Raw genomic sequence first — 27,115 nt, forward strand, 5'->3', positions numbered from 1 at the left:
TCACCCTGTATCCACTTGTGCCCAACTCTAGTTCATTCTTCATTCAGCAGTTAATTTTCTTAAAACATAGATCGCATCAGACACTTGCTCAGAACTTGTAGATTGCTTCCTAGTACACTTCTGATGATATCCACCATACTTACTGTGGCCTCATAAATCATACAGGATGACCACCTATCTGCCCATCTCCCCAACTACAGCATGGCTCCACTGGCTTATGTCCAGGTCATCAAATGTTCCAAGTTCTTTCCACTCCCTGGGCCTGTGCATATACTGCACCTTCTGAAACAATCTTTCAGCTACTCTTTCCACAGCTATCTCCTATTTATTCTTCATGTCTAACTCCCTTCTCAAAAAGCTTTCTCTGAACTAATTACTTTCCTAGACCGTTTTTTTTTTTAAAGAGTCTCACTTTGTCGCCTAAGCTGGAGTGCAGTGGCACGATCTTGGCTCACTGCAACCTCCGCCTCCCAAGCTTCAAGTTAATTCTCATGTCTCAGCCTCCTGAGTAGCTGGGATTACAGGCACTTACCACTACACCAGGCTAATTTTTGTACTTTTAGTAGTGACGGGGTTTCACCATGTTGGCCAGGCTGGCCTCGAACTCTTGGGCTCAGGAGATCCACCCACCTTGGCCTCCCAAAGTGCTAGGGTTACAGGAGTCAGCCACCGTGCCCAGCCCCAGACTGTCTTACAGAACACTGTACTGATCCTTCACAAAACACCACAATTTGAAATGATATATTTACCCATGAAATTGTTTAAAAAAACTATTTCTCCTATTAGACTATCATCCACAGGGTAAGGCCTGGATCTATTTTGCTTACTGTTTCCTCAGCCCCCTCATAGAATGGCATAGTAAGCTCAAGAAAAGTGCTTCTGCATGGTATATCCATTATTAATACTGCATTTGATCCTCACAACAACCTTGTTTTAAAGAAAAAAGAAAACATTACAATATTTTACTAAAGATCCCGTACAGTTTTCTTTGTCCTACTTCTTGTAAGCATTATTTTTTCAAAATGAAAATTGCTTGCCTGATTAAAAAAGAAACATGCTTATTCTAAAGGGAAAAATGCACCCACAACCCCACCAGAAATACCAACCTTCAACATTTTGATGCATGAACACATTAAGAAACCAGTATCACACTCCACATACTTTTTTGTATGTAACCTGTTTTATTTGCCCACTCTATCCACCTAATATATTGTGGGCATCTTTCCATGTCCGTAAGTCATTTATTTGTTAACTATTAAGTACCTTCCTACTTGCTGGTCACTGTTGTATACCATCATGCTTTGTAGCTACAGCAATTCCATCCTATGACTCACCTAACGCTTACAAGGCAGTATCTACCATCCTCCACTCCCTCCCTCAAAAAGCCTGACAAGAAGGAGATTTCTTCTAAGTCTTCCTACCTTGGTGACCCATTCCGTGTGCCCGGTGAGTGTGTTCAGGCATGTCCCAGCAGATAAAGCCCATACTTTCACAGTGAAGTCTGCAGAGCCGCTCACCAAGACATCTAGCTCATCATTGTAGTCCACGCTAAATACTAGTGCATATAATTACACAAAGTTAAAACATGTCTCTGTCAGTGGGTCTTTTATAAGAGAGTTCAATAATGTTTATTTTCCCTAACTGCCCAATTAATTTCCCAACCAGAGACACTGTAAGAATGGTGCTATTCAACTAGCAATTTTATGATAAAAATTTTTCAAAATTCTTACTATTATAGCTATTATTCTAAGGTGGAAAGTCCTAGGAATAATATAATCTCTTTTATTTGTGGTAGCTACAGTGAGAGGCAAAACAAGTGTTAGAGATAATGGCATTCCTTCTTAGGACTGCCTGCCTGATACTACATCATACTTTATTTAATTTATGCAGGAAAACAAAAAGGACATGGTCCTACTCTAATACACACTAACAGTAAGACAAACTATAAAGAATGGAAGCTGCAAAACAGCACCCAGACTCAATAAAACCCAATGTAAAGAGAGAAAAAACAAAAAAAAAACAAGGATCTCAAAGGTCAGATTAAGCCATTAACTCAAAAGTGTCTGAATTTCTTCACAGCTGTATCTCCAGCACCAAAAATAGTATTTGCAGTATCGTGAGTACTCAAATATTTGTTTTCAAATGTATACCAAGTTCTAAAGGAACATTAGGGACCCAGAGATGGAAGACACTGATTCTTCCTTTAAGGAACTCAGTCTAAGTAGGGAGTAGAGGAGGAAGCCCAGAAAATATAAATGTTTACCTCTTGCTAGGGAAACATCAAGGAGAAAGACTAACTCTGCCCAGGGGTATCAGGGAGGACTTCAGGGAAGAGGCGATATTGGAGATGGGCCCTGAAGGATGAGTAGAGTTTATCAAGGAAAGAAAAAAGAATACTGCAGGCAGAGGGAATAGTAAAGGTATGAAGTTAAGAAAAACCTCGGCAATGTCTAGGCAACAGTAATAAAAATTTTTAGAGCAGGGTTCTCAAAGTTGATCGGGAATAAAATCACCTGGAAGTCATGGTACATCTTAACATTGTGGAACATAACACTCCGTTTAACATATACTTCCATACATACATGCACCTTCGAATATTAATTTCTAAACAAGTTGTAACAGACAGCAAAGACTGAAGAAGAGTATATAGGAGGACAAATAAAACGAAGCAAAAAAATATGTGTTTTTATTAGCACAATGGCTACTTCTACTTCAAAGAATCACTAAGCACCAGGTACAGTGCAAGTAATTCCAGTCACATGGGTGAACAAGACAGATAAGATCACTGTCCTTATGGAGTTTAGTCTGGTGGGGAAGCAAGATCATATTTGTATAAGTGGTCTACAGTAGTACAAGTTACTGGGAAACAGAGGGACCCAACCTGTTAAGGGAGTTTTGGAAGGCTGCTCATAAACGTAATGCTTGACATTACAGACTATGACTCTCAGAGGCTAAAGCAGTGGGTAAATGGGGGAAAGGAAGAAGGCAGCTGCTACACAAGAGGCTGGGAAATAGCTCAATTTCTACACAAAGCCTCCCCGACCAAAAAAAGAACAGCAACAGAGAGAGAAGCTCAAATCTCAAGGCTATATTCAAATGACCAGTTTTTGCAAAATAAGGCTGCTGTACATTAGGAAACATTCAGGTATGTTTCTTTCACCTTATCTCTACGTGGCAGCTTGCTTTAATCAACTGTCAACCAAGTTCCAACTGGATGTAATCTGCGTAGACCACACAATCTAGGAACCACCATCACACCAAAGAATTTTCAGCGCTAATGCTACAAATAAAGTGGAATTTACACGAATAGGATTTACTCAATTTAGAGGTATGGAATCTGATAAAAGCAAAGGGACAGACTGTTCAACAGGATATAAATGAAACAGGAGTGGGGAGAGAGAGAATGAGAGAGAGTGAGACAGAATGAAAACTACCCTTCCCACCAGAAGGGTACATTCACAGAAGAAAGCAAGAAAAAGCAAAACTGGGTAAAACATTCCATATAATAAGAGTAACTAGAATAAAGGGAAATAACTGCAGTGACTAAGAAAGAGGGTTGAAAAAAGCAGGTTAAATTAAAAAAATAATAATAATAATAATAAAGCATTTCACATTCTTAGCTCCTGGCTTAAAAGGATGAGGCTAAGTTGTAAAAACCCTTGAAAAAGGGCAACCCACCCGCCCCCGTGTGCCCCCGAAAGTGCTGGGTCCTGGCTCCGGAACTCCATTCCCAGCAAGCCACAGTGTTGTCAAAGGAGCCTGTCACAAGCTTCTGTTCATCAAACTTCACCGCTGCACAAGTGTGGGTCTGGATGCCATAAACGCACTGCCCTGTGCTCACATCCCACAGCTTTGCAGACAAGTCATCTGACCCTTCAAGAGAAAAACAGGGAGGTTAATAAGAAAACAGACACACTAAAGAAGGAAAATCAATCCCAAAATCATGGTGTTCTTCAAGAACGTTAATGGTCCCCTCCTCTGGCACTCTACTGCTGAGGAAACCAAAGCATGGAGAGAGTAACACAACTTGCTCAGAGTCACCACAAAGGAGTCAAAAGCACTAGGACAGAATCCAAGCTTTTTGGGTGAGACACTTTCCCTTAACCCTCCAGGCTACAGAAGGGCATTAGACTAAAGCATCCCTTGGTGCTTCCACTTGAAAAATGTCATAAATCCTTGGCTATCATGAGCTCTCTGATTTGACTTCAGATAGATGGGTATTACACATGACTGCATGTTTACATTTGCATGCTTGTCCATTACCCAACAGTTCTGAACAAATAAGGACTGTTAAATAGTAAAGGTGTCTGGTGAAACACATTCCATTCTCAGGCAAGTCAAAGACAAACCTCAGAGCATGGGCTAACTTCTGCAAAAGCTAACTGCGAATTGCTCCAGCCATCTCGAAATATGTGAAGGAAGAAACCTCAAGGAAAACCTGGGATAAATTATCCCCGGACATTCACAACTCAACGAACAGTTTGTAAAGCCTCAAAATCCTGTAGGGAAAAGTTGGCCTTGTTTCTGCCTGATGAAAATTATATACTAATCATGGTGACAATTCAGGACTTTAAGTTTAAAATCTTAATGATTAATTCATTCTCACAACGACCCTTTAATAAGGCTCAACAAATAAAGACATTTTTGAGAATCCACCAGTATAGTCACTATGATAATGGCACAGTATCCTAGGAAAGCACCAAATGACCAACTTTTAAAAAGCTGAAATGACTAAATAAAGCCAGCCACAATTCCACCTTTAGTCAAGAGCCACTGTTTGAAACAACGGAAAAATAGCCATCACTTACGAAAAAGCTAGAGTATGAATTTTAACCTCGGAAAACTATGACAGCATACTGAAATAAAGACTGTATTTATTGTCACTTTGCTATTTAGACTATTTCCTTCTGTATAAAAAGGGATAGGACTTGGTTCTCAATGGCCATGTGAGACAGCTGAATCATCTGGGAAGCTTCATCAAAACGCACAGGCAGGTCCCTATTTTCAGCTAGTCTAACTTGGGAACATCTGAGGCAGGGTCCAACAATCTTAAAACGTTTGCCAGGTGATTCTAACTCATCAGCAATATTTTGAGAGCCAATGGTCTAGAACGGTGCTATCCAACAGAAAATATAATGCAAATTGCATATATAATTTAAAATGTCCTAATAGTTACATTAAAAAAATAATGTTGGGCCAGGTGCAGTGGTTCACGCCTGTAATCCCAGCACTTTGGGAGGCCAAGGCAGGCGTACTGCCTGAGCTCAGGAGTTCAAGACCATTGTGAAACCCTGTCTCTACTAAAACACAAAAAATCAGCTGGGCATGATGGCATGCGCCTGTAGTCCCAGCTACTCAGGAGGCTGAGGCATGAGAATCGCTTGAGCTCGGGAGGCAGAGGTTGCAATGAGCTGAGATCACGCCACTGCACTCCAGCTTGGGCTACAGAGTGACTCCATCTCAAAAAAAAAAAAAAGGAATGTTGGCCAACCTGGCAAAACCCCGTCTCCACTAAAAAAAATACAAATATTAGCCAGGCATGACGGCGTACGCGTGTGGTCCCTGCTACTCAGGAGGCTGAGGCAGGAGAATCACTTGAACCCGGGAGGAGGTTGTAGTGAGCCAAGATCACACCACTGCACTCCAGCCTGGGCCACAGAGCGAGACTGTCTCAAAAAAAAAAAAAAAGAAATGTATTAAAATAATTGAATGTGTTTTATTTAACTCAGTATGTCAAAAAATGTCATTTGAATATGTAATCAATACAAATATTGAGATTTTTATATTCTTTTACATTGTAAGTCTTTGAAACCCAGTATTTCACACCTCCATCTGGACTAGCCACAGCTCAAGTACTGAAAAACTACATGGCGCTAGTAGCTACTGTACCAGAGAGCATAAGCCTGGATAGTCTTTAAGGCCTTCAGCTTAGGCATGTTGTGACTGTATTCCTAAGGAGCTAGAGTAGGAAAGGAAATCATTTTAGGTTCTTTATGAGCTTGGTTTTGGTTACCAGTATTCAACTGGGGTCTCATTCATTCATTCAACATATATTTATAGAACTTCTGTGTCAGGCCGGACTCTTGTTCTCATGGCACTCAGTCTACTTGGGAAGACAAAAAGGCTAAACAAGCAATAATAATTCAGCATAGTAGGTGGTAGGCACTACAAAAGCCCATAGCAAATACAAGGAACGGAGCCTCCATTGAGTTTATGACCATGCTCTAACATGTAAGTGGACATGCCTTAGGAGCTGGCATGATTGGCTCTTCAACTACACTCCTCTTCTGTTTCTAAGCTGCACTTTGGTATAAGACTATTTGAAGAAAGAATTTCATGGCTTTAAAAAAAAAAAAAAAACCTTAAAGTTTTAACTAATTTAAATCTAAAGGATGAATAAGTTAGCCAGGACAAAACAAAAGGAATAGTATATACCAAAACTTATTCTGTAAAAGGCCTGATAGTAAGTATTTCAGACTTTGACCTATTGAGTTGTAATTACTCTCTTCTGCTGGATTTGGCCCACAGTCCACAGTTTGCCAATCCCTGGTATATACCTATTAAATCAACTATTAAATATCTCTGTATACAACACAAAAATTATTGAAAAGGAACTGGGATCAATTCATAAAGAACTATTTGGAATCATTCAAAAACCATCTAGGAGGTATGTACAATGCTTGTCAAAAAGCACAGCCTAAAACATGAACACTGATTATGAAAATAGTTCAGTCTGACTGCAAACAGTGGCAAGGTTTGGCTGCAGAACTGGTTAGGAAGATGTTTAACTATGACCTTACTTGGATTTCAGAAAGATCACTATAGCTATATCATGGAAAAAGGTTTAAAGGGGGGAAAACTAGAGGCAAGGCGGCAGTTAAAAACCAGGAGAGAGCACAAACAAAATGTGACACATACAGGGAATACACACACACACACACACACACACACACACACACACACACACACAATGGAATATTATTCGGCCTTAAAAAAGGAATAAAATTGGCCGGGTGTGGTGGCTCATGCCTGTAATCCCAACACCTTGGGAGGCTGAGGTGGAAGGATCACCTGAGGTCGGGAGTTTGAGACCATCCTGACCAACATGGAGAAACCCCGTCTCTACTAGAAATACAAAAATTAGCTGGGCGTGGTGGCGCATGCCTATAATCCCAGCTATTTGGGAGGCTGAGGCAGAAGGATCACTTGAACCCAGGAGGCGGAGATTGCGGTGAGCCAAGATGGCGCCACTGCACTCCAGCCTAGGCAAAAAGTGCAAAACTTCATCTCAAAAAAAAAAAAAAGGAATAAAATTCTGACACATTATGATATGAGGGAACCTTGAAGACATCATGCTAAGTGAACTAAGCTAGCCACAAAAGAACAAATACTGTATGATTCCACTAATATTACGTTCCTAGAATAGTCAAATTCATAGAAAGTAGAATGGTGGGCTGGGCATGGTGGCTCACGCCTGTAATCCCAGAACTTTGGGAGGCCAAGGCTGGTGGATCACCTGAGGTCAGGAGTTCAAGACCAGCCTGGCCAATATGGTGAAACCTCGTCTGTACTAATCCCATACAAAAATCAGCCGGACACGGTGGTGCACGCCTGTAATCCCAGCTACTCGGGAGGCTGAGGCAGGAGAATCACTTGAACCTGGGAGGTGAGGTTGCAGTGAGCCAAGATTGAGCCATTGCACTCCAGCCTGGGTGACAGATGGAGACTGTCAAAAAAAAAAAAAGAAAAAGAAAAGAAAGGTGGTTTTGCCACAGGTTGTAGGGGAAGGGGCATGGGCAATGTTTAGCTAATAGAGTTTAGGCTGGGCATGGTGGCTCATGCCTGTAATCCCAACACTTCGGGAGGCTGAGGTAGGAAGATCACTTGAGCCCAGGAGTTCAAGACCATCCTGGGAAACATGGTGAGGCCCCATCTCTACAAAAATACAAAAATTAGCTGGGCGTGGTGGCATACACATGGAGTCCCAGCTACCTGGGAGGCCAAAGTGGGAGAATCGCTTGAGCCCAGGAGGTAGAAGTTGCAGTGAGCCAAGATCGTGTCACTGTACTCCAACCACTCCAATCTGGGGTACAGAGTGAGATCTCGTCTCAAAAGAAACCTCCCCAAAAACAAAAAAATTGGATACAGTTTAACTATATAGTGTATTATATACTGTTTATATAGTTAACACTGTATAGTGTTTAACTGATACTGTTTTAGTTTGGGAAGATGTAAAGTTCTGGAAACGGACAGTGGTGATGATTGCACAACAATGTAACGTACTTAATGGCACTCAACTGTATGCTTTAAAATGGTTAAAATGGTAAATTTTATGTTACGTATGTTTTAGCACAATTTGCAAAAAAAAAAAAAAAAAAAAGATTATCCAAACTAATTAAACTAGTTGTTATAGGAAAACATTGTGCCATTCAGTTTTACCCCCTAAAAAAAAATCAAAAAATAATCAGGTTGAGTCAAGTTCCATTTTACAGTGATGCAAGTCTACTCCTGAGAATCCTTTAGGAGCCACTGTTCTCTGCTCCTTTCTGGCTTTATGTCAGCCTCCCCTCTGGACTCCCATTTGCTGCACTGGCTAACCCAACATGTTTTCAAAGAGGTCACCAGTGATGCAGCATAGAGGTGAAAGAGGACTAAAGAAATGTAGACTCTTACACTGCATGAAAGAAAAAAAATCCCACCCCATTCAATATCTTAAAAATCTGAATAATACTTAAAAAAAAAATCAGACTATTTCACAAAACTCTAGATTTCAGGCTTCTCTTGAAAAGTGAGATCTAACAACTCTTACCCTGAATCCCACCCACATGGCAAAAATTTATTACAATGGAGCGGCAGCTGCACTCTTCAGAAAGGCAAGTGTTCTTGATTTGCTATAGTCCACACAGAGACTTTTACCTCAGTCAGGTCATCTTCCTGGTCCCAGTGTGTATGTTCCACAAGAAAAGAACTGCTCTAATTCATCCATGTATGCCCTCACTTTGTTTTTCAAACAGTAGGCATCCCATAAGTAAATATCTACTTAACAGCACAAAGCATAATAGGTTCCTTTCTTACCATTTCAGAAATAAATTGTGAAAGAGAAGGATAACTATCTCAATGTCATTAGCCATCCATCTCTTTAATAAAACTGTCTATTGCATACTCAAGGCACTAATGTGAGAGTCACTGTAAGTTTATTGCCAAATTCAGGGTTTCCCAATTCCACCACAGTGAAAATTCAATCTCTTAAGTAACAAGATGACACGAACACATGTATAATTCTGTAACAAATACTTCTCTCACAGTTCCAGGGATGCTGTTGTTAGAAAAATTAAACTAATGCTTTGGATTATTTTCAACCACTGTACAACATAATTTTAAATATGCAAACCTGATGAATTGAATCAGAATAAAAATCCCATTAACATATAGACCCACCTAGAGAATAATCTTAAAATGCAGAATTGCAGGTATTAACTTTCCAGGTAGTTAGAGAATTCAGTGAATATTTCCCATTTACTTCCACTCCAAGTAACTGCAGTTTTTACTACATTTCAAAAATGAGGTTTGATAAGAGAAGAAAAAAACTTTTTAAAGCAAGGGGAGCTAGGCATGGTGGCTCACACCAGTAATCCTAGCATTTTGGGAGGCCGAGGCTGGCGGAGTGCTTGAGCCCAGGAGTTCAAGACCAGACTGGGCAACATGGTGAAATCCTGTCTCTACAAAAAGTACAAAAAGGAGCCAGGCATAGTGTTGCTCACTTGTAGTCCCAGTTAAACTCGGGAGGCTGACGTGGGAGGATCACCTGAGCCCAGGAGGTGGAGTTTGCAGTAAGCCAAGATCGCACCATTGCACTCCAGCATGAACTGTGAGAGGTTGTCTCCAAAAAAAAAAAAAAAAGGCAGCTGGGTGCAGTGGTTCACACCTGTAATCCCAGCACTTTGGGAGGCTGAGGCAGGCAGATCATCTGAGATCGGCAGTTTAAGACCAGCCTGACCAACATGGTGAAACCCGTCTCTACCAAAATACAAAAATTAGCAGGGCTATATGGTGGTATGTGCCTGTAATGCCAGCTACTCAGGAGGCTGAGGCGAGAGAATCGCTTGAACCCAGGAGGAGGAGGAGGTTGCAGTGAGTCGAGACTGCACCACTGTACTCTAGCCCAGGTGACAGAGGAGATCCTGTTTCCAAAAAAAAAAATGCTAGAGGTGGTATGAAAACAATGGTCAACTGCCAGTAGGAGCTCCAAGCTCCAAGGTGATACTGCATCTTAATCTTATTTATTTATTTATTTTTTGAGACAGGGTCTTGCTGTGTTGCCCAGGCTGGAGTGCAGTGGCATAATCTTAGCTCACTGCAACCTCCACTTCCTGGGCTCAAGCGATCGTCTCACCTCAGTCTCCCAAGTAGTTGGGACTACAGGTGTGAGCCAGCACACCCAGCTAATTTTTGTATTTTTTTGTAGAGATGAGGTTTTGCTATGTTGCCCAGGCTGGTCTCAAACTCCTGGGCTCACATAATCTGCCTGCCTTGGCCTCCCAAAGTGTTGGTACTATAGGCATGAGCCCCCTCAACTTAATCTTAATCTTTTAAAATCATGAGGCAAAATCTTTTAAAATCTTTTTAAATCATGAGGGAAAAGAGACATGGAAAAGCCATTACCGCAACAGAGAAAGTACATCAAAGCCTAGAAGAACTGGTGATGCTGTTCTAGTAATCAAGCTTGTAACACAAGGAAAATAAAGTGTGAAATAACATCAGGATGACAAACCAAACCATGAAAAATGCTTTAAATCAAATGTTTATTTTCTAAAATTAGCAGAGTGTCTAGCATTTCAGAGAAAATATCACCACATATTATATACCCTTAATGAATAAAGAAATGCAATTGTAAAATGGTCTTGAGAAATGATACATCTCGATATTAAATATTAATATTTAAATTGAGTCTGGTGAGACTCTTGAGGGAGAAGCAAGTTACTTAAGACTGTATTGTCATTGTATCAATTCAATCTATCTGGAAAGGGCACTAAGAAGAGCTATAAAATCAGGCCAAGCACGGTGGCTCACACCTGTAATCACAGCACTTTGGACAGCGGATCACCTGAGGGCAGGAGTTTGAGACCAGCCTGGGCAACAAGGTGAAACCCCACCTCTGATACAAATACAAAAAAAATTAGCCAGGCGTGGTGGCATGTGCCTATAATTCCAGCTACTCGGGAGGCTGAGGCAGGAGAATCACTTGAACCCTGGAGACGAAGGCTGCAGTGAGCTGAGATCGTGCCACTGCACTCCAACCTGGATGAGAGAGTGAGACTCCATCTCAAACAAACAAAAAAAATCTATAAAATCATTCAATCTTCTGTATCTGGTGATTCTACTTTTAGGCTTCTGTCCCAAATGAGCTCAAGGGAAAAAGAGGTAATACAAAGATACTAATAAAAACAGAAACAATCTGAATATGCATTGATATGGTTAAGCTTTGTGTCCTCACCCAAACCTCATCTTGAATTGCAATCCCCAGGTATTGAAGGAGAGACCTGGTGAGAGATGACTGGATCATGGGGGTGGTCCCCCATGCCGTTCTCATGATAGTGAGTTCGTTCTCTCAAAATCTGATGGTTTTATAAGGGCCTCTTCCCGCTTCACTCGCACACTCTCTCCTGCTGCCTTGTGAATAAGGTGCTTGCTTCCCCTTCACCTTCTGCCACGATCATATTGCCTTCTGCCATGACTGTAAGTTTCCTGAGGCCTTCCCAGCCATGTGGAACTATGAGTCAATTAAACCTCTTTTCTTCATAAATCACCCAGTCTTAAGCGGTTTTTTTTTAGCAGTCTGAGAATGGACTAATACATGCACTAATATGGAAATGGCTAAATAATGACTATTGATATATTTACACAAATGAAGAGTTTATATTGTAACACACAAATGTTTATTAGAAGTTATTTTGGATGAAAAAGAACACCAAGTATTTCTATATATTATATACAATGTAAGGAAACAGGCATTGAATTATTAGTAAGAACTGCTTGGAGCTATTTTAAATGCTGCCTAATAATTATTTACATGCCTGTCAAAATGTATTATCTAACACATGGGCATTAGTTATAATCATATACAGAAACACATGCCCATTATAAATGGAAAATAACATATAATTTTAGATTTTTAATAACTATATTGTTTCATAAAATTACTTAATTGCCTAGTTTAAAACTATCCAACTCTCTCTGTTTCCAGGCCCAAACTCCAACTTCTACTACTTCTACTTAGAAGTAGTAGAATAATATAAATAGTATAATATAATATACTAGTAGTATAATAGTAGTATAATATAAATATATATATATATATATATATACATTTTTTTTTTTTGAGACAGTTCATTCCCCTGTCACTTCCCAGGCTGGAGTGTAGGCGCATCTCGGCTCACTGCAGCCTCACCTGGACCACACCATTCTCCTGCCTCAGCCTGGCAGTTGGGACTACAGGTGCCCACCACCACACTTTGTAATTTTAGTAGAGACGTGGGGAGCCCACCGTGGTTAGCCAGGATGGCCCCAAATTCTGACCTCATGATCCGCCTACCTCGCCTCCCAAAGTGCTGGGATTACAGGCGTGAGCCAATCAAGGCTTAGCCTTTTTTTTTGGAGATGGGAGCCTCACTCTGTCACCCAGGCCAGAGTGCAGTGGCACGATCTCAGCTCACTGCAACCTCCGCCTCCCGTGTTCAAGCGATTCTCCTGTTTCAGCCTCCTGAGTAGCTGGGATTATAGGTGCAAGCCGCCATGCCTGGCTACTTTTTCGTATTTTAGTAGAGACGGGATTTCACCACATTGCCCAGTCTGGTCTCGAACTCCTGAGCTCAGACAATCCACCCGCTGTAGCTTCCCAAAGTGTTAGAATTACAGGCGTGAACAACGGCGCCCGGCCTCCTTTCCCGTATGTTAAAGATACAGAGAGGTTAAGTAACTCAGCCAAAATGATCTAACTACTTGCGAGGAGTAGATACCAATTTTTCCACTGTTTTTCCTCAAATACAGTGCCAACAGAAAAAGAAACAGAATTTAACAACCTGGAGGACTATACATGGAGGAAACACAGAGAAAATGTAATCTACAGCTTTGTAATTTCGCATAATGTTTAAAAGACAGTCTGAAGCGTTTTTCTCATAAAATTTTATAAAAATGATTGTGTTCTCTACAAAGAAGGAAGAGGATAAGGGGGGGAATCCACTCAGGGATAGAGGAAAAAAAAGTCACTGTACATATCTCATATATCAACACTTGTCATTCTCAAAGCTGAAGACTGGTTCAAGATTACACCCTATGAAATTCAAAACAAAACCCAAAAAACAGTTTCAACATCTCTTACCTGTACAGAGAAGTCCATCTTTGTAGTAAAGTGCATACACTCTGGCACTGTGTCCAATTAATGATGAGGTCTCAAAGGCTTCATGGTCCTCCAGTTGCTTCATTCTCAAAATAGCCTTCAAATAAACCTTCTTCCAGTGCAAAGCGTCCTGAACAGAATCATCTATCTGCCAGCCCAAATTTTTACATGCAGTCTGCCACACCTCTGTACAGGCACTTATCACCTTATTCCACTGTTTAGAGACGAGGCAGCATGTGAGTAAAGTCTGAGGATCGAGCCATTTTAACAAATAAAAACTGAGCTCCAGGGGGAGGAGTTTGAGGAAGTCCCGCTTGAGGAGAGTCTCTAGGTTATTGGAGAGATGCCTGAGCTGGACTGCCCCACTCAGACTAATCAGGTGATCCAGAGTTTCATTTTTCTGCAAGTCCGTCAGAGAAAGAAATGTAACAGAAATGTTATCAAGCCATGTCTCAAAGTCCTTTCTCTCCATAAGGTTATGGAAAATTTTACCTGTGGCACATCAAAATATTGTATTAGTTCTGCTCAAAAAGACTGTTCAAGCAAGACTGCTAACAAATGAAGTATTAAAAATTAGTGTAAAAAATCTGCCATTACAACTTTATGCATAGTTACATTACAACTTTACAGTTAATACACTATATTTATCTGAATACTTTCCATGCACACAAAAGAAAACACATTTGAGAAAACATACTTTAACAAATCATGATCTCCAAAACGTAAGTCAGTGAAACAGATTGGTGTGTGTGACTTATTCCTTTTGAAGTCCTTTTGCACATGCTACATGCATCTTCATAGTAACAGATTTACCAACAATTCATTATAAAACAGTATATTTTATAATACACCCCTCCCCCATCAAAACCATTATAAAACAATTTCCTTAATGAATTCCTTAATACATTCTATTTGAGTACTAAAATCACAAAAGTAAGCACCAGGATGTGACAATCAGAAACAAGTTTCCTGAGCAGTAACCTGAGACACTGATTATCATGGCAGGCACAACCTGTCACCAAAATCATAGAACTGACTACTTGGTTTTGCAACAGATGTTCAGATGAAAAGGTTTAGGGAAGAAAAGTAAGCAGGTGTAGTAAGTTATCTGCCTCAGAAATTCTGGTTCTTCCAACTTCTTTATGGCACTGCCTGTTTCTAACATGAATTACCAAAGATCTTATTTGGCTTTAGTCTGTTTTTATAAGCCTCGTATGAGCTAGTGACAACTCTTAACCATGTGCCCCAGGGAGCCATGAGGGTCCTGGAGGCCTGCACAAATAAAGCAAATTAATAATCCTTGTGTTTATAAAATACCAAAAAACAGACATTATAATCTTCACTTTGCAAATGAAGAAACCACAGGTTAGAGAAGGTATGTGATTTGCCTATGTTCACAGGGCTCTTAAATAGCCGCAGAACAGACTGGATGCCAGTATTCTCAAGATCAGGGTACCAAGCTCTCTCTCTGAAATACGTGACAACCAGGAGAACCACGACCTAGTGGTAAGATCTGGGGGTAGTGTGTCTACCCATTAGACCATTTTCTCCTTTAGGAGAACGACAAATTGCTCCTGAGCTAACTGTAACAAACAATTTTTTTACAGTATCCTGTATTAGTGTCAACTAGTATTAATTCACTCTTAATGAGGATTAAACTAATGAAAGATAACAAAAAAATAACCAGTAAAAACTATCTTTCTCAAGACTATGTGTTGATAGATGTTAATGCTGGGTGATGGGTACATAGGGATTTATTATTCTCTTTATTTCCATATATTCAAATATTTTCACGATTTAATAAAAACTTTCCTTCTGAATACTCAGTTTCTCACGAGACTGTCATATTAATTTTATTTATTTTTTTTTTTTTTTTTGAGACGGAGTCTCGCTCTGCCACCCAGGCTGGAGTGCAGTGGCCGGATCTCAGCTCACTGCAAGCTCCGCCTCCCGGGTTCACGCCATTCTCCTGCCTCAGCCTCCCGAGTAGCTGGGACTACAGGCGCCCGCCACCTCGCCCGGCTAGTTTTTTGTATTTTTTTAGTAGAGACAGGGTTTCACCGTGTCAGCCAGGATGGTCTCGATCTCCTGACCTCGTGATCCGCCCGTCTCGGCCTCCCAAAGTGCTGGGATTACAGGCTTGAGCCACCGCGCCCGGCCTCATATTAATTTTAAAAACATATGTCCAAATTAATGTGAAAAAGGAAAGTTAATTTCTTTCCAGACATATCATCTAGATCAGGTCTACACAAAAAGCAAGATCTCATCTTCCAACTTTGTTAACGTAAGGTGAGTAAAATCGTGAGTGTCCAATATCAAAATTGGCAATAACATTCTTAGACAAATAAGCAGTCTGATTTATTAGTAGAAGCAACCAAACCTTGCAATGACATATCTGCGAATAGTTTTGATTTCTGGAACTGTGACTAGACTTCAAGCTAATACTTCTGAAGCCAAAGTTTGGGCTAGAGAGGATTTATTAATTTGTATTAAAAATGTACTTAGCTGACAAAAAATTATCAGATAGCTAAAAGTTTTATCGACTTATCACGCAATAACAAGCCCCCTCCTTCCTCTAAATCCTAACAATCCTCTTATCTATATAACATTTCTTCAAAATCTCTTTTAAAAAATAATTTGCAACAAGACAAAGCAATTATCTTCTGTGGGCATCTGCATACTGTCACAATAGCTAGTTAATTAATATTGGTCAATTAAAAACACACACCAAAACACCTGCTCCGGAAACATTTTTAACAGTGAAAAGTGTGGTGTGGGAAGCTTCCTCTATCACATCTACATATACACACATACACACACATGCTGACACACATCTATTGTAGAAATACTTGTATTTAAGTGAGCTGAATTGTTACTCAAATGGCTACAAGGCAAATTTAGAATACTCATTAAAATCTTATCAGGTTCCCATCATTCACAAATATCTAAGAGACATACTATAACATGCCAAATTCACATGTATACCTATGTAACAAACCTACACGTTGTGCACAAGTATCCGAGAACTTAAAGTATAATTTTTTTAAAAAGTCAAATTAATGTGCCGATGACACCGCTAAAGATTATGGAAGAAGCTTTTTCAGAGAGCACCTCTAAAAAGCTCAGCCATATCTGAGATTTAAATATTCTCCTAACTCTTAATAAAAAAATTTTCCCAACTTTTAGATTGCCTTTTAAACCACTCAATCCCTTGTAGGATTGAGCAGTTCACCTCTGATTATTCTGAAAAAGGCATTTTTTTCCCCCTAAAAAAGCAAGTCTCACTAACCGCAGAATGCATTATTAAAAAACACCAATTTTTTACTTTTCCAAAAGGATCAACAAACTTTGGAGGGGGCTTTCTAAGGTAACAGGTCTAAACTGGACTCTTTTAGGCAGCCTCTAGAAATATCATATACTGGTTGCACAAACCTCAGGAAATGGGATTTCAATTCAACATGAGAAGCTTTTAAATCTCAGCGCTTTCCAACAATGGAATAGCTCCTTCCAGAGTAGTTAGTTTCCCATTACCACGAACAGTCAAGGACAGTTGCACACAGAGGCAGAACGTGATACATGAAAATGCTTTGGAGGTCAAATGTTTTACTGATTCAACCACTTCCTACGTGATTACGGGCATGTCCAACTAACTTTTAAGCTTCAGTTTTATCATCTGTAAAATGGAAGCTATCATCCAACTTGAAGGGTGAAACTCAGAAATATAGCAAGGACAAGCTTAGCACAGTGTACAGTCTAGGGGGTAAAAACTCAAATGGTACTTTTTGTTAGTTTTATTACTATGAATATCTGGCAGGAAAGATTTCTGTGACACTGAGGCTGGAATGGACATGAACACTAACATCTCTTTCGACCCCATCATCTTACCACAAAGTTTCTCTTCAAAATACCCGGAAGAAAAACTCAAGGGCTCAAACTTACTAGGGGTTTAACTTGATAATTAAGAGCACCTGTTGGTCGGACAGGGTGGCTCACGCCTGTAATCCCAGCACTTTGGGAGGCCGAGGCGGGCGGATCACGAGGTCAGGAGATCAAGACCATCCTGACTAACACAGTGAAACCCCGTCTCTACTAAAAATACAAAAAAATTAGCCGGGTGTGGTAGCGGGCGCCTGTAGTCCCAGCTACTTGGGAGGCTGAGGTAGGAGAATGGCGTGAACCCGGGAGGCGGAGCTTGCAGTGAGCCGAGATCGCGCCACTGCACTCCAGCCTGGGCAACAAAGCGAGACTCCGTCTCAAAAAAAAAAAAAAAAAAGAGAAAAGAAAAGAGCACCTGTTTATTGCAGGCTCTCGTTTCCCAGCAGGTGCCTTATTCTATCCACATTCCCTGCTGTTTGGCCCCCTTACCCCACGCCTCTACCTCAGAGTTAACATTCAACTTGCCCTCTTGCATTCAGTATCAATAATCACAAAGTGGGTCATGTAACAAAAAGACTCCTAAATTGGAAAAAGAGAGCCCGGGTTTGGTCTCAGGTTCTGCCATTAACTCCCTATGTTACCTTAGGCAACTCACATATTTATATTGGTTTTAAAGAAAAAGTACCACTGGTAAACATCTCATTTGATCTTCATAACCTCATGGAAGGTATCAGTAATGCCGCCCTTAACTAACATGATAAGGAAATTTATGGCTCAAGAAGTGGAGTGGCTTTCCCAGAACGGCATAGGAAGTAGCAGGCTCAATATTTTGCCCAGTACTCACCCTCCCCAAACCTATACTCTGAGGTGTTAGAGACAAGACCTTCTGGAAAACAGTGTAAATGTGTTTTCCCCACCTCCTCCTCCATCAGAACCTGGCCTAGTCAAGAGTGAAAGCAACATAATTGTTAGTGTTAGAGGGAAGGAGGCTTCATTTCCCCCTCTTTTCTTATCAAGGAGTACAGAGGCGTTGAAAATGTATACACACCTATAAACTTACATATGCATAAAATGTATTCTGAATATTCAAGAAGCTGACAACCCTGGTTGCCTCCAGACAGAACTGGAGAAAAGGAATGAGAGGTCCTTTTTTATCGTATACCTTTTAAAACTGAAAACCATGTAAGTATGATATACTATCAAAAGACAGCCTTTAGTTTTAAGGTGAATTTTTTAAAATTTTGAAAGAATACAAATGTTTATAAAAATGCGTTCTGCAACTCCACTTGTTGCTGGGTGACCTTGGGCAAAACACTTCACCTGTCTCACGCCCTGTTTCCTCACTTGTAAAATACAGCCACGAAGAGGATTACCTACAAGGGCTTTTATGAGGGTTAAACAAGATAGTGCACGTAAAGCGTTTAGCACAGTACCCGGCACGTTGTAAGCCTACAGTAAATGTCGGTTACCATTTTTACTCAGCATTAATATTGTTATCTTTGCTTTACATCAAGCAGCACCCCCCACACACACCTGTTTCCACGGCATACCCACAATTATGGCGCAGCACAGCTCTTTGTACTTCATAAACCACCTCATCACACCTCATCATCTTTCAAACATTTGGTAGCCCTGGGACATCACTGTTAACTCATTTTGCAGCTAAGGAAATGGAGGCAGTAGGAGGCAGTAACTCCGAAACCCTGTTTTCCCATTTCTAAAATCCAGATCCCATCAACCCATTCGTCGCTCCCAGGTCCCTTGCTCTCGGAACCGTGTTCCGCGCGGCACTGACCTGAGCGAGCGCCCCGGGGCCCGGGACCTCGAGCCGGGTTCACAGCTACTAGGCACGCTCGGGCCGCCAGAGCCTCGCAGCGGCCGGGTCCGCTCCGCAGCCATGGCGCCTGCAGGGAGAGAAAAACAGCCAAGGCGCGGCAGGTCAGCAGAGGCGCGGGCGCCTGAAAGTCCCCTCCCCGACCGGCCCCGCCTCGCATACAGACCTGGACCTGCGGCCGCCGCTCCCGGTCCACAGCCTCACTGGGGAGCGGCTTCCGGTGCTGCCTGCGTCATCTCCGCGCGTCCCTCATCTCCGCGCTTCCCTCAGCTCCGCGGCGCCCGGCGGAAGCGGCTGCACTTCCGGTCGCCGCCCCGAGGTGGGTGGTGGGTGGTAGGAGGCTGGAGGCCAGGAATAGGGATTGGGAGGAGAGCGTCCCTGGAAGTTGAACGCTCGCCGCGCGGCCCTGAAGGTGCTTAGGCCGGATGCAACCTAGAACAGAGCTTCTTTTCGTACCGTACATCCAGGTTTGCACAGCGCTTTTGTGTCGCTCCTCCAATCAGATCTTGCACCAGCTCTGCAGTAGGCTTTCTTATTATCCTCATTTTCGGAGGAGAGGGAGCTGTGGCTCAGGGAAGTTGAGACGTGTCCAAATTCATACGACCTGTTGGGCCCCTCTTTATCCCGAACACTGTTCTAGGGGATAGGGTTCGTGAACAAAAAACGCAAAAATCCCTGACCGCCGGAGGCTTACATCTATTAGAAGGAGGAAGACAGATAGACTAAGTAAGGCATGTGAAAAGGAGAGAAATAAAGCAAGGTAAGGAGATTGTTGAATGAAAAAAGACAGTCAAGTGATGTAGATTTGAATGAATCACAACATTTACACTCTAGCTATGGCCTGGTTACTTCACCTCTCAGACTTTGCTTCATCTGCATGGAAGTTATAGTGAACTCCCCATCGGTAGGCTCTGAGGATTGAAGGAAATTAAGCATGCAAACCTTTTTGCTTCAAGAACTAAAACTGAGCTAAAAAATTCCACGCACTCTTTCTCAACACTTGTTGTGTACCATCTCACTCAGCTCCCACAACAACCGCACAAGCTGGTAACTATTATTAGGCCCATTTTTAGAGATGGGGAAACTGAAATCAAAAGAGGTTTAGGCATCTTGCCTAAGGTCATAGTAAATGGCTGTCGTTGGATTTCAACCCAAACTGACTTCAGAGCACAAGTTACCCCTTTTTTTTTTTTTTTTTTTTTGAGGCAACGTATCACTCTGTCGCTCAGGCTGGAGTACAGTGACAACGATCTTGGCTCACTGCAGCCTCAACTTCTCCAGGCTCAAGCGATCCTCCCACCTCAGCCTCCTGAGTGGATGGGACCACAGATGCATGTCACCATGCCCAGCTAATTTTGTGTGTGTGTGTGTGTGTGTGTGTGTGTGTGTATTTTTGTAGAGGCAGGGTTTTGCTATGTTGCCCGGGCTGGTCTTGTACTTCTAGGCTCAAGTGATCCACCTGCCTGGGCCTCCCAAAAAGTGCTCGGATTACAAGGGTGAACCATGATGCCCAGCACACAAGTTATCCTCGTTTCTCTGTAAGGGTTCCTAAACCATATGTGCATACACGCACATTCACATGCATCTTATACCAACACTGTCCAATAGGCCTTTTGCCTATGATGGAGTTGTTCTCTTGGTGCTGTCCAATAAGGCAGTCACTAGCCTCTTGTGGCTACTGAACACTTGAAAAGCACCTGATGTAAATTAACTAAATTCTTAATTTTATTTAATTTTAATAGCCACATGTGGCTAATGGCTACCATGCTTGATAGCACAGTCCAATAATATAAACAATGACAGAGACACATATCCAGTAGACAGTAGAGCATGGCCAAGGTTCCAAGCATCCTGACTTCATCTAGGCTACTTGAAACAAGGGAAATAAAAATTGATTATGTGGGGTGGAAGTCAACTACGGTGTCCTAAAAGTAAGGTCTCAAGAGAGCAAATTTGATTTGCTAAGCAACAGGATGTCACTCTAGACTTCTAAGTCAGAACATGACTGATGACAGCATTATAAGACATTTAGGAAGACATGGATAATACAGATTGGATACTTTCTATGAAAGGGAAGGCAGTAGCAGGGTAATCAAGAAAATCAAGCACCCGTATCTCTGGAGCAAACATTCTCAACCCCAGTACAGTTTGATGAATCAAATTGAAAAGTGCAGATGGAGCTGCCCCAGAGATAATATTGTTTGGACCTCTCATAACAAAGAAACCAAATTGTGCAAATTTAAGCCCAGGGGGGATCCAGGAGCAAAATTCATGACTATAAAACATGTTTTAAATTGCAAAATGGAAGTAATATTTAATTAAATACAAGACCTATTCAATTGTTAATTTCAGTATATGTAAAATTGTTAAATTCAATGTATGTAAAATTCCCTTTCTTTTTTTTTTTTTTTTTGAGACGGAGTCTTGCTCTGTCGCCCAGGCTGGAGTGCAGTGGCCGGATCTCAGCTCACTGCAAGCTCCGCCTCCCGGGTTTAAGCCATTCTCCTGCCTCAGCCTCCTGAGTAGCTGGGACTACAGGCGCCCGCCACCTCGCTCGGCTAGTTTTTTTTTGTATTTTTTAGTTGAGACGGGTTTCACCGTGTTAGCCAGGATGGTCTTGATCTCCTGACCTCGTGATCCGCCCGCCTCGGCCTCCCAAAGTGCTGGGATTACAGGCTTGAGCCACCGCACCCGGCCTAAAATTCCCTTTCATTTGAAATTTTAGGTTAGATTTTTTCCCACCTTGTAAACATTTTCAAGATTGTGTAATGATTGCTGAGAAAACATAGCTTTAAATATAAGAGGTTATTCCTAGCCAAAGAATTACAAAAGCTGTTGTAAATGGCTATTGAATGTTGAAGGAAAGGATGAAATATAGTCTGATATGAGAACAGAATGCTCAGTATAATTGCTTGTGTGACAGGAACATGAAAATATGCTGAATGTTGTTTATTTTCTTGAAATAAACTTGCTGGTAAAAATGATGTTTGGGATAATTCCTACACATGCATGCTCCAGGAAAGGAGAAAACATCAAATGTTTAGTTTCTTCAATTCCGGCTAAAATGGACTATATGTTGTCTTCCATTTTGAGCTAAACTTGCCTGGGGGAGGTAGTTCAGATGACTTAAAATTGATTTAGTAAAGTGCTTGCATAGCCCATACTAGGGATTCTGAATCTTTCCCAATGAGCCATACACCAGACCTCAGCATATGATGTTTCTTTGGGAGAAAATAACGCACCCACTACGGATGAAAAATATTCCTCTATGTCTAGCACAGTTTTTGCATGTGTATGTACCAGGGAGCAGGCATTACTCCAGCTCTTTAGTTTCTTGAGATGCACTCCAAAAATATAGGTTATATCTACTTGCGCAGCAATGCTGTGGAGAAGTGACCTGGGTAACTGTTCTTTGAACTTCCACACATACTTTACCAGGAACTCAGTATAAAGACATGGGGTCAGTTTCATGAAGTACACAGGGTTGAAAGCATTTGAAGAGGTTTGCTTTTTCTATTCTTTGTTCTGGATTCACTCTATAGCTGTAACATGATCAGCACCCACTCTTCTGTGCAGTCAGCAGGTATTCTAGGATCAAAGCTCAGGTTGATTGGCAAGAAACCTTATCCTCAAAGGTTGAGGCACAAAGTACTTTACTGCAATTGCTGTTGGACTGGAGTGATCCTGAGATGCGTTTGGGCATAACTTGGCATCTGAACTCAATAATTTCTAAAACCCTGAAATTGCTCACAGGCAACATGCAAGTAAGTTTCTTATAATCTTTAAAGCATTTGATATCTAGTAAAATAGGCTTTGAGGAAGCTGAAACTTTTTCTATGTGTAAATGAGAAAATGGAAAGGAGTTCAGGTTATCATTGCTGGTTTTTTTGTTGTGTTGTGTTTTTTGACTATTTAAAGAACATAGGGGCCGGGCACGGTAGCTCACGCCTGTCATCTCAGCTCTTTGGGAGGCCGAGGCAGGTGGATCGCCTGAGGTCAGGAGTTCAAGACCACCCTAGCCAATGTGGTGAAACCCCGTCTTTACTAAAAGTACAAACATTACCTGAGAGTGGTCGTGCATGCCTGTAATCCCAGCTACTTGGGAGGCTGAGGCAGGAGAATCTGTTGATCCTGGGAGGGGGAGGTTGCAGTGAGCCAAGATTATGCCACTACACTCTAGCCTGGGCCACAGAGTAAGACTCTGTCCCAAAAATAAAGAGAAAGAAAGAAAGAGCGAGCAAGGGAAGAAGGGAGGGAGGGAAAGAAGGAAAGGGGAGGGAGGGAGGGAGGGAGGGAGGGAGGGAGGAAGGAAGGAAGGAAGGAAGGAAGGAAGGAAGGAAGGAAGGAAGGAAGGAAGGAAGGAAGGAAGGAGAGAGAAAAGAAAAGATAGGAGTTGTGATTCTCCAATGGTTAAAAGTGAGCTTTGGAGCTGGGCACAGTGGCTCTCACCTGTAATCCCAGCACTTTGGAAGGCCGAGGTGGGCGAATCACCTGAGATCAGGAGTTTGAAACCAGCCTGGCCAACATTGCAAAACCCCATCTCTACTAAAAATACCAAAATTAGCTGGGTGTGGTGGCAGACGCCTGAAATCCCAGCTACTCAGGAGGCTGAGGCATGAGAATCGCTTGAACCCAGAAGGCGGAGGTTGCAGTGAGCCAAGATCTGCAGCCTGGGAGAAAGAGCAAGACTCCGTCTCAAAAAAAAAAGAGTGAGCTTTGGAATCTGACCGATTTGAGTTCAAATCATGCCCTATCCTAACCTCTTACCCACTGTGTGATCTTGGGCAAATGACTAAGCTACTCAGATGCTCAGCTTAATTATGAAAATAACCTATCTGAAAGGGATATTACCAGGGCTAAATGAGTTAAGACACATAAAATGCTTATCACAATGCCTGGCACAAAAGCAAGTGCATAATAGGAGGTAACAATTATTATGGGAGGCTTTATTGATTGAAGATCCAATGAAAAGGGATTTAATTCATTTAATATTCCCTGGCTCTGTTATATTACAATTCTGCACATGTCCTTTCAGACAGAAAGTTTTCGTCTGCATTGATGAGGTAGAGTAAGCTTGGCCTAGATCTATCTTACATCTCTGAAGAGGTGCTATGCAGATAGCAGTAATCTGTCCATATCGATGGAAATGTGAGATAGATTAGGAGACGTTGTCTTTATTTATTTATATTTTTTTTGAGATGGAGTCTCACTCTGTCGCCCGGGCTGGAGTGCAGTGGCCCGATCTCAGCTCACTGCAAGCTCCGCCTCCCAGGTTTACGCCATTCTCCTGCCTCAGCCTCCCGAGTAGCTGGGACTACAGGCGCCCGCCACCTTGCCTGACTAGTTTTTTGTTTTGTTTTGTTTTTTTTCAGTAGAGACGGGGTTTCACCGTGTTAGCCAGGATGGTCTTGATCTCCTGACCTCGTGATCCGCCTGTCTTGGCCTCCCAAAGTGCTGGGATTACAGGCTTGAGCCACCGCGCCCGGCCAGGAGACATTGTCAAAACAAACTCTGATTCAGTATTAGATTGAATTGGAAAGTCATACTAGAAGAATGTAAATATTTGATAGTAGCCAGGATGCCATGGCTAACAAAAGCAGCCACTTCATGGAAAAATAGCCCCTGACTTTTGTAATTAGAGAAGAAATGGATCCAGGTGCTCCCATTCAAGAAAGAACATCATGTATTTTCCTACAGGTTTTTATCACAATGATACCACTTGTTAAGTTATATCCATGTGTCTGTGTCCAATTCTTGGTAATCACAATGTCCAAGACAGTGCCTTGTATATAGTAAGTAAGCAAGCTTTTATCCAAACAAGCAAGAAAACAACCAACTAACACTTTACTCAGTGTTCACTTTGTGCCAAATGCTGGAATCAGCAGCACTGGAGAAGACAGAGACACGATGCCTGCTGTCCAGGAGACCATGATGTAGTGGAAGAAATAGATAATAACAATATATCACAATAAACACCTAAAGTAGAGTGTACTGCTAAATGCTGTGAGAGGTCCGTATAGGGCTCAGTGAGGACAAAAACAGGAATAGAGATGAAGCCTGAATGAACACTTGTCCTTTTCTTTTTTAGGTGACTTTCTGCAGACTTCGGACTCACCAGTGGTGTTTCATTCTTTTTAATGTCATCCTATTTCATGCCTTGCTTTTTGGGGCTGACTTTGTGGAAGAATACTTTCTGCATTCTTTGCCTTATATAGATATGAAAGTTCTTGAAATTAAGAATAAGGCAAGAAAATTGAACATAGAACCCCTAAGAAGTAATCTCTCCAAATATTATGTCCTGAGCCAGTCGGAAGTATGTAAAGGGAAGAACATTTTTCTGCTGTCTCTTGTCTTCAGTAGCCCAGGAAATGGAACAAGACGGGACCTCATTAGGAAAACTTGGGGCAATGTGACCAGTGTCCAAGGGCATCCCATTCTCACACTGTTTGCTTTGGGAATGCCTGTTTCAGTGACTACCCAGAAAGAGATCAACAAAGAGTCCCGTAAGAATAATGATATAATTGAAGGAATCTTCTTGGACAGTTCTGAGAACCAAACCCTGAAGATCATTGCAATGATACAGTGGGCTGTGGCTTTCTGCCCTAATGCCCTGTTCATTCTCAAGGTAGATGAGGAGATGTTTGTCAATCTACCAAGCTTGGTAGACTATCTTCTCAATCTGAAAGAACCAATAGAAGATATCTATATAGGAAGAGTTATTCATCAGGTTACACCCAACAGAGATCCTCAGAACAGAGACTTTGTCCCTCTTAGTGAGTACCCAGAAAAATACTACCCAGATTACTGCAGTGGCGAGGCCTTTATAATGTCCCAAGATGTGGCTCGAATGGTGTATGTGGTTTTCAAAGAAGTACCCATGATGGTGCCAGCTGATGTGTTTGTAGGAATTTGTGCTAAGTCCGTTGGCCTTATACCCATCCACAGCTCAAGGTTTTCTGGGAAAAGGCACATTAGATACAACAGATGTTGCTATAAGTTCATTTTTACATCCTCAGAAATTGCGGATCCTGGAACGCCCCTGGCATGGAAGGAAATTAATGATGGAAAAGAATGTACACTGTTTGAGACATACTATGGGCTCGTTTCTTGCAAACTTCTGACGTACCTTGACAGCTTTAAACATTTTCACATGGAGACCATAAAAAACAATCCCATGTATTTTGGTGATTAGGATTTCTTTAATTTTCCTTACGAGTCGATTATTTTAAAGTTACCGTCTACCCTGTTATGGAAAGCATCCCTTCTTTCTGTGTTTTATGTAGGTTCTCTGAATCTTTAATTTTACTTGCAAAGGTACAAAATGTTTTCTGTGCTCTGGTGTACTCAATTACTGAGATCTCATTTTAAGAAATTTAAGTTGGTGTAGCATGATTCTTTTCAAAATAAAATATTTCTTTCAGAAGAGAAAACATTATGTTTCATTGTTTGTTTTGTTTTTTGGGTTTTTTTGTTTTGTTTTTTTGAGACAGGATCTGGCTCTGTCGCCCAGGCTGGAGTGCAGTGGCGCAATGTCGGCTTACTGCAACCTCCACTGCCTGGGCTCAAGGGTTCCTCCCACCTCAGCCTTTTGAGTAGTTGAGACTATAGGCGTGAGCCACCATGCCCGGCTAATTTTTTTTGTTTGTTTGTTTTTTGAGACAAGAGTCTCACTGTGTCACCCAGGCTGAAGTGCAGTGGCACCATCTTAGCTCACTACAACCTCCGACTCCCGATTCAAGCAGTTCTCCTGCCTCAGCCTCCCAAGTAGCTGGGATTACAGGTGCCCGCCACCACGCCTGGCTAATTTTTTGTATTTTTAGTAGAGACAGGGTTTCACCATGTTGGCCAGGCTGGTCTCGAACTCCTGGCCTCAAGTGATCCACCCACTTCAGCCTCCCAAAGTGTTGGGATTACAGGTGTGGGGAACCACACCTGGCCAATATACAATTTATTATAACTAAGTTTTTTTTATAAACTGACAAAAATTATGTATATTTATGTTGTACAAC

General features: G+C 41.7%; 2 protein-coding genes across 7 annotated transcripts in view; one reads left to right on the forward strand and one right to left on the reverse strand.

The window, feature by feature from the left end:
- The window catches only part of FBXW2 (F-box and WD repeat domain containing 2), a 36,082-nt gene extending 16,702 nt beyond the window's left edge, over positions 1 to 19,380 (reverse strand). The window contains exons 1-5 of one of the 4 annotated variants that reach the window (XM_009188178.4): positions 19,273 to 19,380; positions 19,068 to 19,176; positions 13,379 to 13,796; positions 3,679 to 3,873; positions 1,422 to 1,555 (exon numbers count right to left, since the gene is read on the reverse strand). In XM_009188178.4, coding sequence (XP_009186442.1) covers positions 1,422 to 1,555; positions 3,679 to 3,873; positions 13,379 to 13,481 — 432 coding nt within the window. In that variant the 5' untranslated portion in view covers positions 13,482 to 13,796; positions 19,068 to 19,176; positions 19,273 to 19,380. Of the gene's footprint in view, positions 1 to 1,421; positions 1,556 to 3,678; positions 3,874 to 13,378; positions 15,240 to 19,067; positions 19,177 to 19,272 lie in introns of those variants that run through there. The other 3 variants (XM_003911301.5, XM_009188177.4, XM_017949595.3) reach the window with 3 other exon arrangements.
- Positions 19,381 to 19,423: 43 nt separating this feature from the next.
- LOC101004054 (putative UDP-GlcNAc:betaGal beta-1,3-N-acetylglucosaminyltransferase LOC100288842) lies at positions 19,424 to 26,536 on the forward strand. 3 transcript variants are annotated; one of them, XM_009188173.4, is made up of 3 exons: positions 19,425 to 19,866; positions 22,683 to 22,870; positions 25,195 to 26,536. In XM_009188173.4, the coding sequence occupies exons 2-3, from the start codon at positions 22,796 to 22,798 to the stop codon at positions 26,296 to 26,298; spliced, it is 1,179 nt and encodes a 392-aa protein (XP_009186437.1). In that variant the 5' UTR covers positions 19,425 to 19,866; positions 22,683 to 22,795; the 3' UTR covers positions 26,299 to 26,536. The 3 variants fall into 3 exon arrangements, with proteins under 3 accessions (XP_003911349.1, XP_009186437.1, XP_009186440.1); XM_003911300.5 differs by lacking the exon at positions 22,683 to 22,870 and having other exon boundaries at positions 19,424 to 19,573; XM_009188176.4 differs by lacking the exon at positions 22,683 to 22,870 and having other exon boundaries at positions 19,427 to 19,866.
- Positions 26,537 to 27,115: the final 579 nt, after the last annotated feature.

The sequence above is a fragment of the Papio anubis genome, chromosome 13, assembly GCF_008728515.1.
Source record: "Papio anubis isolate 15944 chromosome 13, Panubis1.0, whole genome shotgun sequence".
Classification (NCBI taxonomy): Eukaryota; Metazoa; Chordata; class Mammalia; order Primates; family Cercopithecidae; genus Papio; species Papio anubis.